Raw genomic sequence first — 20,534 nt, forward strand, 5'->3', positions numbered from 1 at the left:
ACATAAACCATGGTGATGTAGAGTCCTCTATCTTGTTCTGAACTCTGTTATGAATATGTTGTCTTAATCATTCTTTTGATGCTTGTTATAACACTGTGGAGCTCCCCTTGATTGCGCATTAGCTTGAATTGCATGATCTATAATGCAGCTCTCTGTCCCTACCATGTGACTTTGTGGATTTTATCACAATCTCTTCTTATGCAGAAAGTAGCTTTAGCCAGTTATTAGTTTTAAGATCAGTTTAGCATAAAATGTTCTATCTGAAACCTGACATGGATGGTTGCAGTTAAAATATTAATCTGCATCGTTACATGAATCCTTTTATCCTTCCAAATTCCCTCTACAGACATTCTAATCCAACTGATTCATAGTGGATGCAACATAATGTATGCAAGCATTTATGATTTAAATGAAAAAAACCTTATACAATGTCTACCATCACTTTTCTTTTCCTATAAGCCATGGAGATCAATGTGCATCATACCTTGACATCTTGACCATTTATGTTCTTTCATTTTAGCTATTCTTAGTTGATTTGGTGTGATTGCAGTATTGACTGTTTTACAAGCTATTACTAACAAAAGTAAAGTAAGTGTTTTGATATAGCTGCTTTTATTTTATAGCTCTTCTTCATTGTGCTTTCCATCATCTTTATGTCCTTGATGTTGCTGGCACCATGCTAACAGAACATTGCATTTGATTTCATTTTGTTGCAGGAAAATAAACATGCCATGTCAGGTGGAAACTGCTGCTAGTGTAAGAGATGGTCCTCATGAAGGATCGAGGCATTCTCAAAATGACTCAAAGTTGGAACTATTTGGTTTTGATTCTCTTGTCAATATATTGGGACTCAAGAGGTATTTGGTGGTTTTCTCATATCTATTTTTTTCATATAATACTTGTTCAGAATTAAATTTTGCTCTCAGAAGCTCATCATTCTTTTTTTTCTATGTGATAAAGTGTTCAAGCAATGCTCTTGAAAAATTATTATGATTTATATGTTTTGATTGTTGGTTGAGTCATTAGGAATGGTTGATGTTCATTTACTTCAATATTTTAATTGATTAAGTCATTACAGTATGACAGGGGAACAGATTCCAACACCATCCAGTCCTAGAGATAGTGAGGATGTATCCATTACAGTTGGACGCCCAAAGGTATATTGGCTTACTTTATCAACTAACGACTACCGTACTTGTGCTTCCTTCAATTAAAACTTCTTTACCAGTTGCACACAAATAGTTACATTTTACTATTATGTGCATATTTCTTTATACTTTTGCACATTCGATCTTTGTAATGCAGCAAACTTCATCTGTTCATTAGAAGATTCCAGTATAATTATAAAAGTAGTTAAGCATTAATGATTATAACATATACAATGCCTTGATACTAGACTTGTACAGAGTTTGTTAGTTTGCTCATCATCTACTAGGCATGCAATATTTTCAGAGTCAGGACATTGACTAGATAACTTTCAACTTCTATGTCAGTTCTGTTATATAGATTATGTTCAAGTTGTATTCATGCATATGCATGATGGGTGTGTGTATTGCGTATATTCATGCATTTGCACACTTATATATGTAGTATAGTTAAGGATGTATGTATGCATGTATTTATAGATGTATGTTTATGCATGCATGAGTACTATATAAAAGGCTACATATTTCTGCTGTGTACCATTCACGTCTTATGACCAGAATATGCTCATGCATAATATCCCTATGTAATTAATGACACAGTGAGAAAAGGAAGAAGGGGTAATTTGATTGACAAGATTATGCTTTGAAGATCAACACACAAATAGAAGAAAACAAGATTGAAGAATCCTTCACTTGGTGAAAGAAATTCTCTCGAAATGAATTTTATTAATATCTCAAAGGTTGTCCCTTACAATCTATTATGCACATATCTGTAGGACATGATACCCTAATTCTAGTTCGGGCATTAAACCCGATATTGAATCATACTCAAAGTAGGACTCAACAATAAAAAAACATATTAGAATAAGTAGAATTATTCTATTAAAAATATGGAAAATACTATCTCTAATGGAAAATTTATAAGAAAATTTGCCGAAACTTCTGAATCCACTGTCCTTGCTCGTGAATCTGCAAGCTACTTCGATGCTTGGCACGGTCTAATTGGCCATGGTACTTGTTGGCTGCATGCTGTGCTGCATCAATTAAGATGTCTTTGTTCTGAAAGAGCCCATGCACAAGCTGGATAAAAAAAGGAAGAAAATAAAAACTTGGATTCCATAGCTCATTCAGCCTCCTCTCTCAGCTAGATTATCACCATGTATGCCCAAAGTGCACTCCTAAATAAAAAAAACTTCTCTGTATATGCAAAGTACCTTTGTAAACTTTCCCAAAAAGCCCATATGAAAATTGGGAAACAAGGGGACTCCCCAAACTCATTGCATATTCTTATTAGATTATTGGCCAGGATTTACAATCTCAGTATTGGTTTTCATACAGGTAGGTTGCTAATATGGTATGATATTGGTACATAGATCATACCAATATTTGGCATAGTAGTTGGTGCCAGGATAGGAAAGGTTTCACCAACTATCACATGTTAGTACAATAAGGTATTAGGGGCATTTTGGGCACTAGTCTGTCACCTAGTGCAGTATGGCTTATGGCCCATATGGACCAGTATGGTACTTGACATGTTGCCTTCATCAAGATGTCAAGCCCTAGGTAGCATCCATGAATCTCAGCATCTGTATCTTTATGGAGAAGGGATGAAATGGATTGTCATTTTAATATATAAATAAGTTTCTGTAGGTTTTTAGGTTTACACCATAACCATCATTGAACATCATCCTTCATCAAAGTTGTTTTGCTGGATTTGCAATTGTCCTGTTGTTCGGCAAGAGGTGAAAAGGATGGTTAAGTGTGCCTGCTTATGGGAAGCCATAGCTGGCTTTCCATGGGGCAGCCACAGGCATGATCAGGTCTTCCCCATTTCTAATTTTCCTTTCCGAGTGGGGAAAGGAGTATTAACTTGCTAAGGTTGTATCTGAAATGGGTCAAGCATTAATTAATTTTTCTCCTGATCTGCACCTGCTTTGTTTGTGATAGGCTGGCAGTTCCAGCCTAAGTTTTAGTCTAGCCTGACCATGCCTTTTGTAGTCCAGACTGGGTATAGGCTCCTTTGAGATCTTCACTGGCTTTTGGCTGGGTTCTAGTCTAGATCTGGCCTAGTTTGTTAGAGCTGGTCTGGGCCTAGGGCCACCTGGTGCAGGTAATCATACTAATCATTGTTTAATGGCCCATAAAAGTACACATTTTGACTGAATTAAGGTTCCAACCTTGACCCAAAATTTCTTATTAGACCCTTAGTTTAATGTTTATATCCCAAAGATCTATTTTTTAGGGACTTATTCTATATCCTTACTGGCTTCTGGCCGAATCTTGATTTCAGGGTCCAATATGTTTTTCTTTTGGTTAAAATTTAGGGGCCTATTTGTCAAATTGATTGAAGTTTCATAAAGTGGGCCATTTTTCATCATATTTGGACTCAACAGAAGTTAATCTTAGAAAGGTATCCTGGACATTATTCACTTTTCCCATATACATCTGATCTTGCATCAATGAAATACTGTGTACTTTATCTCCAGGATGCACTTCTGCTATTTATTTCAAGATTTCCACACATCAATTATGCCTCAACGAGCTCAGACATTGCTAGGGATCTTTTAATAGCTAAACAAAGAGCTACCTCTGTTTCTTTTTCATGGGCTGCAAAAATAAAAGAAAAAGAATTCGAATATTTCAACTGGAGAAGCATTGTTTGTAACCTTGCCGAAGACTGATTTTTTTAACTTTTGACTTTCAAATTGAATGCCTTCACAGTGACTAAAAAATAAAAAATAAAAGAGCTATCATTTTAACTTTTATGCATTTGTAGATCCCATGAAATAAATCTCTATGCAGATTGGTATAAGTAGATTCTATTATTTTGACTGATTGATGACTGGTGTAGAGAAGCCTGTAAATATTTGTGCTATATGGATTTTTCTCTTTACATGCATATGCATTTTTTTGTTTGCTAGTGCATATGTTTGTTTGCTTATATGCATATGCATCTGTGCATACATATTCATATATACATAACTATGTTTAGAAACAGCACTGAGTGTTTGTGCTTAAAAGCTACAGATATACATAATACCTTGCATTCTTATTTCTTAGTATGGTAATACCTGAGAATGCTGCATGTAAGCACATGAAGATGCTGCAACCTATGGATGTTAGAAAGATAATTAAATCTAAACTTCAAATGCATGACGATTCAGTTCAAGTTTATTAATTAATTAAATCGTATTAACTATTAAGGTAATTTCATTCCCTGTCTTCCATCAATTGATAATGGAATTTGTTGTTCAACATCATAGAGAGTCTGGAAGTAGGTTCTTTTTTCACCTTATTTAATAATTTTTCTTTCCTTGTTAAGCTTAACATGATATTGACTCAACTAAGGATTTAAGTTCACTGGCTAGTACAGTATTTACCTTGATATAGGGATGGTATGCCTTGGCACAAATGCACAGAATAAAAAAAAGATATATCGAGCAGTATGGGTTCGATATGCCTCAATACAACATGTTATGGGGCAGTTTTCTTCATGTAGTGTGATATAGGTTGTTTGGGCCTGACTGACTAAAATTAAGCATTTTAAGATCCCATATATTGGTTATACCATTTGCCCATACAGTTTGTACTCACTGGTATGAGGCCAGCATGGGTGGTTTTTAAATTCTTGGACTAAAGACAACATAAAATGTAAAGGGTGCACAGTAGAGCTATATTGTCTATAGGAAGAGAATTTATTATGGACCACCTTCCAAGATAGAGCATCATTTTGTGTTCCATATGGCGAGAGTCTATCACGCAATTTTGAATGAGGAACTAATCATCCATCTAGAATGGCAGTGGTGTTTTAGTTGGCTGTTTCCTTTTTTTGGCTATCTTACTCCAAAGGCGACAGAAAATATGCAGGGGTAAGAAAGATTATGCAATACTTTGGCCTATATTATAGTTTCTAGTTTCTACTAGATGCTCCATATTGCTAACTTCTTGTACTTTGGATAAATCCTTTTTATTAACCTATCCAGAACCAAGATTTTAAATCCCATGGGACAAAGATGTCTTAATTTGTCTATGGAATGGGGCACCTGCTATCCTATTCTGTACTGGCAGCAATCTCGGTTATGCATCTCAGTAGATATCTTACATCTCTTTTCCTTGCTTCTTTTCTTCTTTCTTTTTTCTGTTTTTTACTTCTTTCCTTCTTTTCTTACTTTTGTTTTGCCTTCCTTTCTTTCTTATACTGTTTTTTTCTTTTTCTCCTCCCTCCCTTTCTTTTTTTTTTTCTTTTTTCTTCTTCTTTGCTTTCATTTTTTCATTTTTCCTTCCTTCTTTCCTCTTTTTTCTTCTCTCCCCATGTGAATGGGTTTCAAAATCCCAAACTTGTCCTAGTCTTGTTTTCTCACAGGAATGGGATGGAATGTCCGGGGATGCCTCCCATCTTGCCTGGATGTAAAACCCTACCTGGAACATTTTCTCCTTTGTTTTTCAGGTTTTAGTACCTTTTTGAGGGAATTTCATGTTTCAACCAGATTTCACAGGTTATGAAGATCGGTTTACGTAATTAAGATTTCTTATTATCTTTAAAGGACTTTTGGGCCTGTTTGCATGGGTGCTTGCCCTACTCCTTGGATAAATCCCATTGATTGAAAATGAGGAGGCTGGCAATGGAGAGAGAAAAGAGGAACCACAACAGGGGACCATCCAGAACTCTTGATAGCAAACTCCAACAAGTTAGGGGTTATATATTGCACTTCGGACATGATTTATGGTATCCCAATTTTTCCAGGATCGTGTGCCTTGGAGAGCCCCCATTGCAACAGTCGCCATGCTCTTGCTACCTATCTCCTTGCCTTCTATCCATGAATGATTTATTTAGCTAACAAGATACATGGGCACCCAGACAGGCCCTTAGGGTTTCTGTGGAGATATTCTATCTTCTTTCTTCATTATTTTGGCTTTTATTCTGGTTACTTATCATACTATCTTTCTTTACAGCAATCAGTTTAAGCAGAAGACAGTCTATTGACTCATTTGATATACCGATGACCTTGCAACATCTTGTAAATGTAGTACTTAAATTTATTGGTTGATTTGGAAATACTTATTGCTAGTGACTGGGTTACTAGAGGTGGTCTTTTTTGAAATTTCTGTCTTTTATGAAGTATTCATGGCAGGAAATATCTTACTCTATGATCTCGTCTTGTGGCTATGATGGCTTTTTGTCTCTGTCTATCTACCTTCATCATGCTCTTTTTCTTTTTTGGGTTTTTTGTTCCACAATTTTAAACTGTGCATACTTGAAGATTGAACTTGATTTGCTCTGCAGGGAACTGGTCCTAAATTGGGAACCATGATGGGCGTATTTGTGCCTTGCTTCCAGAATATCCTAGGAATTATCTACTATATTCGTTTTTCATGGTAATGGAGACCATAATTTATTTTTTTGACTTAAATGTCAATGCTGGAAAGAAATTTCTAGTTTTTTTTTTTTCTCATTAAAGAAATAGAGTAAACAGTAATCTGTAAGCACCTAAAACTATTTGTGAGACATCTTAATTGGTTAACCCAAGTTAGTAGCAATTAATGTTATCCTTAAATGTATGTACAGCACAGAAAAAAACATATGCATGTTTTTGCTTAAATATGTGTGTATGCACGTATGTACATATGTATGTATGTACGCATGCATGTATGTATGCATGTGGGTATGCATGTATGTATGCATGCATGTATGTATGTATGCATGCATGCATGTATGTATGCATGGATGTATGTGTGCATGTATGCATTCATGTATGTGTGTATGTGCATGCATCTGTATGCATACATATATGCATACATACATGCATACATACATGTGTGTATGCCTGTATGAATGTATGTACATATGTATTATGTCTAACTATTAGACCCATGGTATGTCATACTAGTTGATGCCAATGTGTATTGGGCATATCGTACTGTACTAGTATTGAAACAATATGCGGGCGTGTCAACTGTCCGTACGCCAAATGATGCATTTAAAGAGATTGTAATACGGTACTGAAGCGTGCTACTGTAGCAATGCAGCATAGGAGAGAACAGAAGAAAAAAAGGAAAAAAAAATAAATGCAATTTGTTGTAAATCTAAATACTATGTGATCTATTCAAATGAACTCTTAAAGGTCAATGCTAGAACTAAATAGAAATCAGCAACATGTTCAAAATTTATTAAATAACAGTGATGAAAGTTCCATGATTGAGGCAAACTTTTCAAGACCAATTACATATACTAGTTCTAACATAAAATACTAAGGAATAGGTTCATTCTGGGCTTAAAACGGAGTTCAGATGGCTAGATTTTAATGATGGGATATGAGGCAGCACGAGGTAAAGTTATGGATGGATCTGTTACCTTGAGTGCGGGAATATATTGAAGAGGTTCAAGTCTCAATTGGTTCACGGGATGCAGGGCATCCACAACCACCAAGGAGAGCAGCACCGCAATGATAGGCTTCAGGACGGGGAAGAGAGAGCCAAGAGTCACAAGAGGAAAGAAGCCGAAGACGAATCCGTTCGCGAGGAATCCGTTCGCGAGGAAGAGGCAACAACGATCCCAAAAGGAGGGATTCAAGATAGAAGCATAGGTTAAACCTTCCAAAGTTTTCTTCTCCACTTTTTTCTTCTTTCCATGTCAGATTTATACATGACACCACCAGGTTGGATATGGTTGTTGATTTGTTTTGAGTGGTTGTAGGATAAGGATATATTTGCATTGGTTTGTTGGGATATGGTTGTAGGTTTGTTTTGAGTGGTTGTAGGATAATGATATATTTGAATTAAGTTTGTTGGGATATGGTTGCAGGTTTGTTTTGAGTGGTTGTAGGATAAAGATATATTTGAAGTAGTTTGTTGGGGTATGGTTGTTGGTTTGATTTGATTTAGGATAACCTAGCCATCCGATCTCAATAAATTAAACCATGATAGAATACAGTCAAAATAAAATAAAATAAAATAAAATAAAATAAAATAAAATAAAAGTAGTGACTCGATGCATTGCATCACCAAACCAACCTCGTATCAGGCATACCGACATTATATCAAGATAGCATTGGTATGAGATCTGGTACTGAGACGGCAAATCTTAGTTGGATCCCTTCAGTACTTAAAGATTTCTTTTTATGTCCAAATGTCATCATCTATAAGTGTGGTAGAAGTATTTTAGGATAAATTGAAGGGTCCAGCTGAGATAGATCTCTGCATATTCTTTAAATCCACTTAATTAAATGATTTTAATGCACTCTAGCTTTTACATATAACTATCTGTTGCATCTGGTTAATTCTTAAATTGTATAGTGAAATGATCTTGTAGAGAAGGCATATTAGAATTCAGTTAAGTTATTCTTTATAACAAGCCAACAAAGGAATTCACTTTCCTTGGTGTTTACCATGGAAAAAGAATATGCTAATTATAGATTTTCATTCTATAAGTGAGACCACATAGAGAGATAAAATGTGTGAAAGGAGAGTGTAATTTCAAATTTGCTAATCATGATGGGTGCAATGAACTGTTAACTCCAATTCAAATATTCATTACTTTTTTTATCATAAGGTGGAATTCAGATGAGAACACATAATCTGGCGGCAATGCTTGCAAACATTTCTGACACAATCAGAAGGGAACTACACTTCACTCTTTTCGTGCTTATTAGCCAATTTCTCCGTTTTTGTGCAAGGGAAGTTTTGTCAAATTGATGAAAAGTTACCCTTTATGTCTTTATTCTGTTCCTTCAACCAAACAGCTTTTCAGTCACCCCAAAATTATTGTCAAGAATAGCAGATTTTCAACCAAACAGAATTCAGATTTATCAAGACCCACCCATGGAGTAGCAGGGCTTGTGGGATGGGAGCAAATTACCCTGACAACATTTTCCTGCAACCAAACCAAGCATAGTGGATATTTTGGGGATAAGCGCAAGAGAATATGGATCCAAAGGATGATGCAAATCAGATCTGCATTAAATTTATTAGGTATAGAGCCAGAGCCAAGGATCCACTGCTAGAAGATTTTTAGGTGGAGCTTTGGGTAGATAATAATCTTGGTGCCAAGCATTCGGAAAATGCTTTCCTGGTGAAAGTCCAGGATTAGTCTTCATTTGCTTGAATAAATGGCAGCACCTTGGTGACATCATGATGATTGGTTTATCAGTGGGTCTAATTTATTTATGAAGATTATTTTGATAAAGCACACGAGTATATTATCAAGAACTCTCAATGTGATTGTTTGTGCATTCATGATAAATCACATGAATAGAGACAGACACAAGAGCGCACTCAAAAGCCTTTAAAATGCTAAATCTGTGCTTTCTATACTTGCATTGGAGAATCTGTCTGACTTTCAAATTGAAATTTGTCCAGCCACAGTAATTCTCTTGTTCTTGTCCATTAGGTGTTATTTTGTCAAGTAGATGGCTTCACAGCTCAGCCTTTGTTAATATTCGTGGAAGTGAAGCTTGGTTTGCTAAAACTTGTTTAGTTTGTTCTCGAGTTTCTTATTATCTACATGTTTTTATCAGCCATGACCTAGATCATTGCCTCTCTCCTAGGCTCCTAAGAATATGAGGAGACTTTAGCTGAGCATATCTTTGTGCCATGACTGTCTGTTGGCTCACAATTTTTTCTCTCAATCATCTTCTTACCCACTTGTCTTACATAGTGTTATCAGTTACAGGAGACTTCATTTTTGAAGTACTTGATTATATGTTCCCACAATTTAATCCTCTCAAATATGGGGAGTAGCTTTGCATGAGTAACTTTGGGCTGATTCTTAAGCATATTACTTAAGTTTTTCTTTTTTCCCTTTCTTTCTTATATTTCATTTTTATCATGAGTTCCATGATAACATTTATGCTATAATGGTATTTTCCCTAATATTTCTAGTTTTTCTAATAATACGACCAATACATAATCCTCTACAAAATTCTCCAGCTTCATTTTTTTTAGTGTTGATTATTTACATCACCATGCTATTCACTTTCCTTATCTTGTTTTGCAATGCATGGTGCTTGATACTAATTGTAGCATTCTTTTTGTAGGATTGTGGGTATGGCCGGCATTGGAGAAGGACTTGTGTTGGTTGCATTTTGTGGCTCTTGCACATTTTTAACTGGAATATCACTAAGTGCAATTGCAACAAATGGGGCGATGAAGGTAAAGTGGATTGTCTGTATACATTTGAGAATTTATTCTTCAAGTGGACTAGATAAAGCTTGATAATTATGGTTATGTCATCATCTTCCTTGATCTCTTGTTTTAGAGTCATGGGATAATCAAGCCTGGCCCAGGCTTAGTATATATATTTGATTTTTGGTATTTGAAGTTTATAATATATCTAGGAATGGACATTGTATATTCTGCATGCAACTGTCAGTTGAGAGAAGGCTAAATATTGTCCTTCCTATGTATGTGGTTACGTTGTATTCCTAGCAACTTCTTAAGTAATGATAGATAATCTACTTTACCTATCTTGTTATGAACAAGAAAGCCATGCTGACCAGATCACTAGTAGCTTATTTAAATTGAAAACTAACAAAACCGTCCTGTCTCAGATAAGTTGAAACACATCAATGTGCACATGCTATGAAACTGAATCTAAGTCCAGCATTTTGGGTTTCCATTAGATTAGGGGTTAAATAGATTCTGCTTATTGCTATTTGTACAGGTTCTTATCTTTGGGCTGTCCAATTTGTAAACAATGAACTTGCAGGCATTCTATATGGCGCAAGGTTCTCTTGTTTGCATAGATGAGTTTGGTAGTGAATTTGGTTACTAAGTTTCATTTGATCTTAATTTTTTCTCATGAGCTTTCAGGGTGGTGGACCATACTATCTTATCGGTCGAGCTCTTGGTCCAGAAGTTGGAGTTAGTATTGGTTTGTGCTTTTTCCTTGGCACTGCAGTTGCTGGAGCTATGTGAGTTTGCATTGGGTTCTTTATGTATCCTGAAAGCAGTTATGCACATTTTTTTTTTGTTTCTTTTTCTTCCTATTTTCTTTATGCACATTTAAATCTATTAGGAAATCATTTTAGAGTTAAAATGACATGCAAGCAATTTACTTATATCGCTCATCTAGGAAGTCTACACTTTATTCCATACGTTTATCATTATAATTCATTAATATGAACTCCAATTTGAAATTTCTAATGGGTAAGTAGACATGTTCCTTAATAACCCTCACTCTGCCGTTGCTAGATTTTGCATTTTTGGTGACAACAAAGGAAATCAGAACATTAAATACAAGCAAGCTCAATTACACCAAGCATACAAGCAGAACCTAATTATATAAGTTTTTTGACTAGATCTACTGAATTGTCCACATTAACAATCCATCCCTCTCCCCCAAAAGAAGAAAACTGTAAACTGCAATGCCACCTTCATCAAGTTATTGCAGAACATTTATGCCATTAATTCTGACAGTAAATTATATGACTGAAGTTTCTTAGAACATTCTACTTTTCATCAAATAATGTGCCAATAACTTTTCCTTTTTACTTAGTGTTATCTTTATGGTGTTGTTTTAGGTATGTCCTTGGAGCGGTGGAAACCTTCTTAGATGCTTTGCCAAGTGCTGGGTTTTTTAGAGGTAAAACTACAAAGATGATTGTGGTAACTGAAATTACTACTACTCTTTTGTACAAAATGTGGTGGACTAATTTTGAAACACCCAAGACCTGTCACATCAATTTAGTATTATTAGATAAAAAGTTTTGGATTGATTTCAGAAAACCAAATTATGGTTCTAGCCTCTAGGGCATAAGTAGATATGCATTACTAGTTTCGCTAATAGGTCAGGCTATTTACAAGATAAAGCAAACCTGTTTCATGAAAAGGGAAAAGTGCTAATTTTGAGCTTGTCTCCAGTCATTCATCCTCGGAAATTGTCAATGACAATCTTCCTTACATTTGTTTGCAGATATGAAATTGTGGTGCGGAAAATGGTTAACCATATCAATTTCCTTGTTTTCTAATAAAAGTACAACCCACCTTGTCATGATTCATCATTGTATTGCTATTGTTTTCATCTCTTCTACCTAAGTTTGCCCTAATGGTCGGTATTGGTGCTTGCCAACCATATTGTACCATACCAATACCGAACCAGTATGTGGTATGGGGGGCATACCGATCCTCGGTATACCGAACTAGGAACCGTATTGGGCATACCAACACTAAAATAGTATGATACTAATATGTGGTCCAGTACCGAGATAGCAAGTTTTGCTTCTACCATTCCATATTTGTAAGAAGACTGGGGTACTTGCTGTCAAATTTTGTATAAAAAGTTTATCAAAGAAAAATACTGAAAGTTATAAAAAGAAATGGTTGTGATATGTATAACATCATGAAATTTTCCTTCTGTTTTGTCTAAAAATCATTTAAAAAACTTTACAATGAGTTTTTTTATTTTCATATCTGTAATTTTTTGAACTTAATTGGCTTCCTTTTCTGGATGGAGGATAAACTTAAAAAGCTTAATGTTGAAGTAGCAATCAGTGGATGAGAAAACATTTTTGTGAATTTTTGTGCATGTGATTCTTATAATCCAAAAAACATTTGCAGTTTGCTGCTTGAGGTTAGCAAACATATAAAAAAACTTTTGCCTATCCACTTCCCAAATGTAAATTCATCTTCAGTGTATTGTACTTCTATTGGAATGGAAGTAAGAGAGTTTTTTATAGTTTGAAGGGAACCTATTTTAGAATTTGATAGCTGCATTTTAGAGATTGATATTTCTTAAACACTAAGTCAATTAGTAAGCAAATTCCCAGTTAGTTGAATGGTTCTTCTGAATATAATTTGAATGCCAACTGTCTGAAGTGAAGACATTTATGACTGGTTTGGAAACCGGCATGAACATTTTTTTGGTAAAAGCACTCTTGATGGACCATCTTTTATTTGTTCACTTCAATTGGGTTAACCATTAGATAGTTATGATACTAAAATGGGCTGTTTTAAGATGTCTTCCTGAAATTCATAGTCTTTTTTGCTACTTTTTTCAGTGTGGCGGGTGACTCACCTGATTTAGTTATTTAATGTGCTTTGTGATACTTTGTGCATGAATTGGGCATGATTAGAAATAACCTTATCCTTATCCATGGTCTTTGAAGATCTTAGTTTACGAGTCCAATGAATTAGGGCTAGATTACTAATGCATTGGCATCTATTGAAGTGAAAAGAACAACCATAGTACATAGAGTAATCATTGATTGTATTCTATAGCTGTTTGGTTTTATTAGGATGTCCCAAATGCAGGGTTGACTCGCTGCTGATGTAGACATATCTAAAGTTGCGATGGAATCTTCTTCTTAACAATGGCTAAGTTATTGGATGCAAGGTTTTAAATCCCGCTGGATGGAGGTGTCTCGATTTTTCCATGGAATGGGATGCCCCGCTGTCCCGTCCTATCTCGACAGTGGTCTTGATTATGTGTCTCGTTAGATATCCTCCATCTCTTTCCCCTAATTCTTTTCTTTCTTTCTTTCTTTTTTTTCTACCTTCCTTTTTTTCCTTTTCCTTTTCTTTCTTTCCTTATCCCTTTCTTTTTTTTTTCCTTTTTCTTTTTTCTTCCTTTCTTTTTCTTCTCTTTTCCTTTCTTTCTTTCTTTCATTTTTCTTCTTTTTCTTTCCTTTCACTTTTCACTTTTCTTCATCTTTCCTTCCTTTCTGTTCTCTTTCTTCTTCTCTCCTTGTGTAGATGGGTTTCGGAGTCCCGACCCTGTCCCAGTCTTGTTTTCTCATAAGAACGGGGCAAGATAGCCGGGACGCCCTCCGTCCCGCTGGGACGTAAAATCTTGATTGGATGTATAACTCCACATACATATGATGATTGCACCAGCTGTATATGGGCATGAATAAGTGATGTTTATTAGTGTATTATGTGACTTTGTCTAAGGCTGTGCTGGTTGTGTGTCAAATAGAATGCCTGATAGTCCGATACTAACCCCTGGGCCCTTTGCTTGTGACCAGCATAGGATGGGATGTTTTCATATTGTGTTTGCCTTTGACCAGCATGACTTGTGATTCTTGGATCCTTGATCTTTAATGCACCTTTTGATATGCGTTTGTCAACATTCGAGTTGTGTGACTGAAAGCCCATTTTGATTTTGTCTCCATGTCATTGTTAACCTTGCAAACTACAAAAATTGTGGATGTATTTAGGCACAATCAAGTAGTTAAATTTTGAAATTATACTGAATTTTCTGTTTACTACTAAAATATGTCCATGCATATGCACGTTAAATTTGAATTAGTAGTTAATTTTAACAGTAAAGGCGTGCAAACCATCAAAATAAAATTAACCATTTTATAAATTAATAATCATTAAGATAGTAAAAAAATAACTTTGAAACAATTAGACATTTTAGAGATCGGTCACAAAATTTTAATTATCCTTTGATATTTTTCTATCTGCCCTTGCAAATTATGTGGTAATTATCAAGTGTGTCATTGCTTTTCTTCATAAAAAGTACATTTTTCTAAAAAATTAGAAGCAAGTATAGCAATAATATAACCAATATTAAAAAGTTTCCACTGCAAAATTATATCGACGCCTAGATAAACCATATTAGGAATGAAGAACCAAATGCCGAAGTAATGGGTCACCCTATATACAGGTTTTTTTTACCTGCAGAACAAAGATTAGTGAATGCAATTTTGCAGCTGTAGTTGTAGCAAGGTTTTCCATCTCGGTATCAGATCTTGTACCAGTAACAGTATCAGTATGTCCAATACAGGGATTGGGACTCTTGGTGCAACCCTCGTACTGAATACCAGTTTGGTACCGGTACAGTACAGTACATATTTACCCACTGGTACGGCATACCATAGGTTGTAGTGTTGCTCATTTGTCTATTAGTTGGTCATTGGTGCAAAGAAATTTTATTCCACAAGTACTTTTAATGCTTTTATACACACATTTGTGCTTAGAATTGTGACTATTATCTAATGACCATGTCTATATCAAGCTTTTCGGCTGTGTGAGCACAAATTCAATCCCATTGAAATATCATTAGAATGCTTATACTGCAACTGCTGCCCTTTTTTACTGATTATATAGTCCTCCATTATAAATTTGAAAGCTCAACATGGCAGGCTGCTTATCATATAAGCACACTAACAGATAACTGTTGTTCTTTTTGTGGTAACAATATTTATTCAACCAAGCTCAGCCTACCAATTATGACAGCCGTAGTTTTGTGATTAGCTGTCTAATTTGTCTTCACACTATACCCAAACAAGTTAAAATACACAACTTTCCTGGCTTGAAATCGTTAGATATTTGGGCAGTTGGGGTCTATGTAGCAAAAGATTTCTTGGATAGAGTTGTGTTGGAGATGGTATCATGCATCATGGTCAAATACCAAGTTCCCAGTGGAAATGTTTCAGTTAGGATGGATCCCATGATTTGATCATGGCATTTGGATTTGTTTTCCTGTGGGAAAGCAGAGAGCAGCAGAAAAAAGATTTGACAAGGGGCCATGAAGAGAGTCCAGTTGAAGTTAATGTGGGAGAGCAGGACTCAGTAGAGGTTATACATGCACTTCAGGAGTTTTAGATTAAAATTTAACCTAGTTTACAATCTGAATGTGTAGGATGGTTTTAACTAAATCCAAGAGTTGAGAAGATTTATTCATATAGTTTAAGATTTAGTATAAGATAAAATTAAGATAATATTAAGATTTAGATAAAAGTTTAGTCTGTTTTAAACTTTAAATCCTTAACAAATGAGATCTAATTACAGTTATTTTTCTATGTTTTAAATCTTTAGAGGGCTTCCTTCAGGTCTAATTCAGGAAAAAAGTCAATGGAGAAATCTGACTAGGGTTATTTTGGAATTAAAAAATTGGGAGATTAAGCCACTATTGTATAGTTCTAGGATATGCATTAAAAAGCTCGCCATTAAATTGGTTGGCAACCTTGTCACTTCTGTTAGTACTTGGTAGTGCTGCAGTAGAGATAACATCTATCAATGAGAAGTTCTAAAAATCTATCGTCTATTTAAAATCCTTACTTGTTAAAGCAATTACAACAATCTAGTTACATTATGGTTCTCAAGCATTGCTATCTTTCTATTGTAATTTTAAAATTTTTTACTATCTTGTTTCTCACTACAAAACAACGTGATCTGTAACAATCCTTGTAATCTTTATGTTTCATTAGAATTCATTTTATCTGTATGTCTTTCTTCTTTGTTATTGCAGTTGCCATTTGCTACTATACTATGGTAGAAATGTTAAATTTATTTGTCCAGTGTAACAATGTTTTATGGGGTGTTCATATTGCAGAGAGCGTAGTAGTCATCACTAATAGCACAGCAAGTAATGGAACTAAACCAGATCTTGTTGCAACAACTGTTTCAACTCCAAGCTTGCATGACTTGCAAATCTATGGAATTGTTGTTACCATCCTACTCTGTTTTATTGTATTTGGTGGTGTGAAGATGATCAATAGGGTTGCACCTGCTTTCTTAATGCCTGTCCTATTTTCTCTACTCTGCATATTCATTGGGGTTTTTTCAGCTTCCAGAATTGATGCTTCAAGTAAGTCTTATTTCAATAACCTTTCCATTTTTATATGCATAAAATCCTTTTTTATTTACACTTTTGATGCAAATTAGCCTTGTTTTTACTGTTTTCCACTTTCCTATATGATGGAATAAGGCTTTTTTATGTTATAGGCAAAAGTAGAACCCCTTTTTTCAATCCTTTCTCAGTCTTTGATGCACAATGTGATTTTCATCGTTTTTATCTGGTAAAGGTGGAATAACGGGATTGAAATTGCAAACATTGAAAGAAAATTGGAGTTCTGATTATCAACGTACTACCAATGCTGGGATACCTGATCCAGAAGGACCTGTTTATTGGAATTTTAAGTAAGTCTTCACTGCATTTTTTTTATGAGTGAAGTTTTTTTTTTTTTGGACAAATATGGTGTTTGTTAATGAATATGTCTGATTATACAATATGACATTATTTTATTGATGCCTACCAGTAATGTGTATTTATTTTGTTTGTATCTTTTTAATAATATGAAATTCTTTTATCCAACAATATATTGTGTCTATTTACAATGTATCTCATGTGTAAAACTTCACATCTTTTGAGACCAGATTGCTTTGAGCATTCTAGCAGACATCTTTATACAGATCATGGTATGCCATACCAGCATGTACTGGTGCATACCATACCATATAGCTATGGAACGGGTACGCAACATGAAGGGCATACTGAGTATCGATACACCGAACTGACCTCCAACAGGCAATACCAACACCATATCATATTGATACTGATATGGGTCCAATATGGAGATTGCAAACCTTGATATTGATAGTTGTTTACTTAGTCTACTTATACCTTATACTATTTTTAGGTTCTCATTTAGATGATTAAATGCTTGCTTATTGCTGAGCAACACCATCAATAGCACTCGCTCACAATCAGAAACTGAAAATTCAGCAGTTTGATCTTGAGAAGCCTAAGTGTTATCCTAGGAACTGCAATATCTTTATGTAATGGCCTCCACTGGTCATTGATTTGCTATTAACTGTAACATTTCTATGTCAGTTCAATGAATTGAGAGAAAAGCCTGAATATTTAATATTGACCTTGAATTGTCCCGTACTGCTGGGAGATTCTGTACGCCCCCATATCTACTCATCAGACGATACCCCTGTGTTGATACAGGTCAATATGGCATGCGGTATGGGATTGAGATGGTACGGTATGATCCATATTCCAAAACAAGGTATGACATACTGTACCAAATCGGATAGTACGGGATGTATTGTATCAGTTCGGTACGGTATGGGGGTGTACCAACTCTTGGTACTCCGAACTGGGCCCATACCAACACAGTAACTTGGCTGGGTATAGGGCCCGAAACTGAAATGGTATACCTTATTCAAAACCTTGATGGGAATGAGTGTGGGAGTTGATTTGCGTGTGGATATGTTGAAGCAATTAATTTAAATATTATAAGTGCTCCAAAATTTGGTGCTGGAGGGAGTTTCTGAAGAGATTGTGTGGTAGAGGCAACACCTCAAATGCTATTTGCAACTAATGTTTTTGTAAGGAAGGCTGCATAAGCCTGAGGCTTCGATTGTAATTATAGGAATCTCATGTGTTAGAAACTGCATGCTTTTGGTTTAGGAAACCTTGTCAGAAATAGAGTTCACTACTCAGTTCGGTACGTACAGTATATTAGAAACTTGGGAGCTTAAGATTTAGATTAAATGCAGATCAATCTTTTGAAATCTGGATTCTGTAATTTCAAATGTCAGATTTCACAAGCTTACTACAATTTGATTAAGAACGCTAATGGATTTTTTGTGTAGTGCACGTTTATTTTTAAAATTTCAAGTGGCTATGGTAGAGAAGAATTTTATGAACTCGTTTTTTCATGCATGCTGACAATATCTATACTCTGTACTTCTGCCAGTGCATTGGTGGGTCTCTTTTTTCCAGCTGTGACAGGAATCATGGCTGGATCCAATCGGTCTGCATCACTGAAAGACACACAGCGCTCTATACCAATTGGAACACTAGCTGCAACTCTTACCACCTCATCTTTATATTTGATATCAGTGTTACTCTTTGGAGCATTGGCAACTAGAGAAGAGCTTTTGACAAACAGGTATTTGATATTTCATTGTTTAAAATGTCATTGCCAGAGAGACTTCTGTCAACTCAACTATTTAACAAGCTTGTGCTCTATAATGCTTTTTTTTTCAATACCATGAGGAAAATTAGAGAAGGTGAGAGAATTTGATTATCTTAACTTTTAATTGATGACAGTAGCAATTGCTGCAAACTAATGAAACTTGTATGTCCATTAGAGGGTATGATATTTGAATTTTGATGCAACAAGGGGCGATTATCATGTACAGAATTATCTGGTGAATCTAGTTTACTATATAATTGATGGATTTTCTCTGAAGTGTAGTCATGAGTATGGGATCTAGTAGGATCTCGTATGCTATATCAACCAAGGATTTAAGTCTTGGTGAGATGGTGAGGCCTTGCACTATCCCAAGTGTCAGGATGGGCCATCATCACAATTGTTGAGATAGGATAGGATGAATGGGACATCCATTGTCCACAGTCTCAGGATGCGGTGCGTCCTGTTCCACAGAAAAACTAGGATGATCCTGTCCCACAGGATTTGAATCCTTAATTTGTCACCAAATAAGGAAAATCTATGTTAGTCTTATAATGCATTAGGTGCTGATTGTTGGCCTCACTTTTGTTGATATGATGCTTCCAACATTAGCTTTTCCAGAAAGATTATCTCTAGTCTTAAAGTTATATGACATTTGTAAAATTCTATTAGACTGTCTCTTCACTTCATCCACTGTGCTCTATTATCTCAAATGTCCTCATCTATTTATTCACTTGTACTTATTGTTGATTCAAAGTTACAGACTGATTATGCTCGGCTGCCTTTTAACATCTCAGGCTGTGGATCTCATTTAATATTTTCTTGATGCACTCCAAGCATGTTGCTCAACCATCACATCAGTTAGATGGAGATGGATGATTCGAGGAACATTCTATCATATATATAGTTTGTTGATCTTGCCATTCTTGATATGAATTGTTGGATGATTTATTTTAATGCATCCTTTGCAGTGAGATAGTACTGGATCATTGTATATTTACTAAGGTGATTGAGGAGACTCTCTCCCACAACCTAATTATCAAAGAAACTTTTGAAGCATCAACCATTGAAGTCTGTGGAGACTGGAGATTGCTTCCAAATTGGATTAATGTAGAATCTGCGATGATTATCTGCTGCATTGTCCAATTCTTAACTTTCTTCTTGGGAATGCAAGATCTTTATTTGATGGCTTTTTAAGCCCGAAATTTTAATAGGCATATCTTCTACTATTCAAACATTTTGTGAAACTTCCAGTTGTCATATCTTCAATGGTTGAGTTTTTAATCATAAAAGCATTGCCTTATTGTTGGATTCACAATAAACGCATCAATAATTAGGTTTTGGAATTCCCTATCCTTAATTTGGAGTTCTAAATGGCACTTCAAAAATTTAAGATAATTGTGATTAATCTAGTGGATATGGTCCTATTATTTACTAAACCATCAAAATACCACATCCATACTATGTTTGCTTCTTGTGATTAAATCTACCTCTAGTGTTGCTGATCATGGTATGCCATACCAATTGGTACCTATGCATATCAACCTTATGTACTATACTGTTACCAAACTCGAGGTTCTAAATCCTGTGGGATGGGGCTGTCTCAGTTTTCCCATGGAAAGAGACATGCCACCATCCTACCCATCCCAACACTTGGGACAAAAGATGTTCTAAGACACATGGATGGTCTTATCCCAATACATGGGATGGTACCCCATCCTGATGTTCTATGGGATAT

The 20,534-nt window shown here is 35.4% G+C and overlaps 1 protein-coding gene across 4 annotated transcripts in view; it reads left to right on the forward strand.

Annotated features, from left to right (window-relative positions):
- LOC105050164 (cation-chloride cotransporter 1) overlaps positions 1–20,534 on the forward strand; it is a 33,497-nt gene that overhangs the window by 5,775 nt on the left and 7,188 nt on the right. The window contains exons 3-11 of one of the 4 annotated variants that reach the window (XM_010930074.4): positions 717–857; positions 1,079–1,157; positions 6,430–6,521; positions 10,178–10,292; positions 10,953–11,053; positions 11,663–11,724; positions 16,423–16,677; positions 16,895–17,009; positions 18,578–18,772. In XM_010930074.4, the coding sequence (XP_010928376.1) occupies positions 717–857; positions 1,079–1,157; positions 6,430–6,521; positions 10,178–10,292; positions 10,953–11,053; positions 11,663–11,724; positions 16,423–16,677; positions 16,895–17,009; positions 18,578–18,772 (1,155 nt within the window). Of the gene's footprint in view, positions 1–716; positions 858–1,078; positions 1,158–6,429; positions 6,522–10,177; positions 10,293–10,952; positions 11,054–11,662; positions 11,725–16,422; positions 16,678–16,894; positions 17,010–18,577; positions 18,773–20,534 lie in introns of those variants that run through there. The other 3 variants (XM_073242602.1, XM_073242603.1, XM_073242604.1) reach the window with 3 other exon arrangements.

The sequence above is a fragment of the Elaeis guineensis genome, chromosome 8, assembly GCF_000442705.2.
Source record: "Elaeis guineensis isolate ETL-2024a chromosome 8, EG11, whole genome shotgun sequence".
In the NCBI taxonomy this organism is placed as follows: Eukaryota; Viridiplantae; Streptophyta; class Magnoliopsida; order Arecales; family Arecaceae; genus Elaeis; species Elaeis guineensis.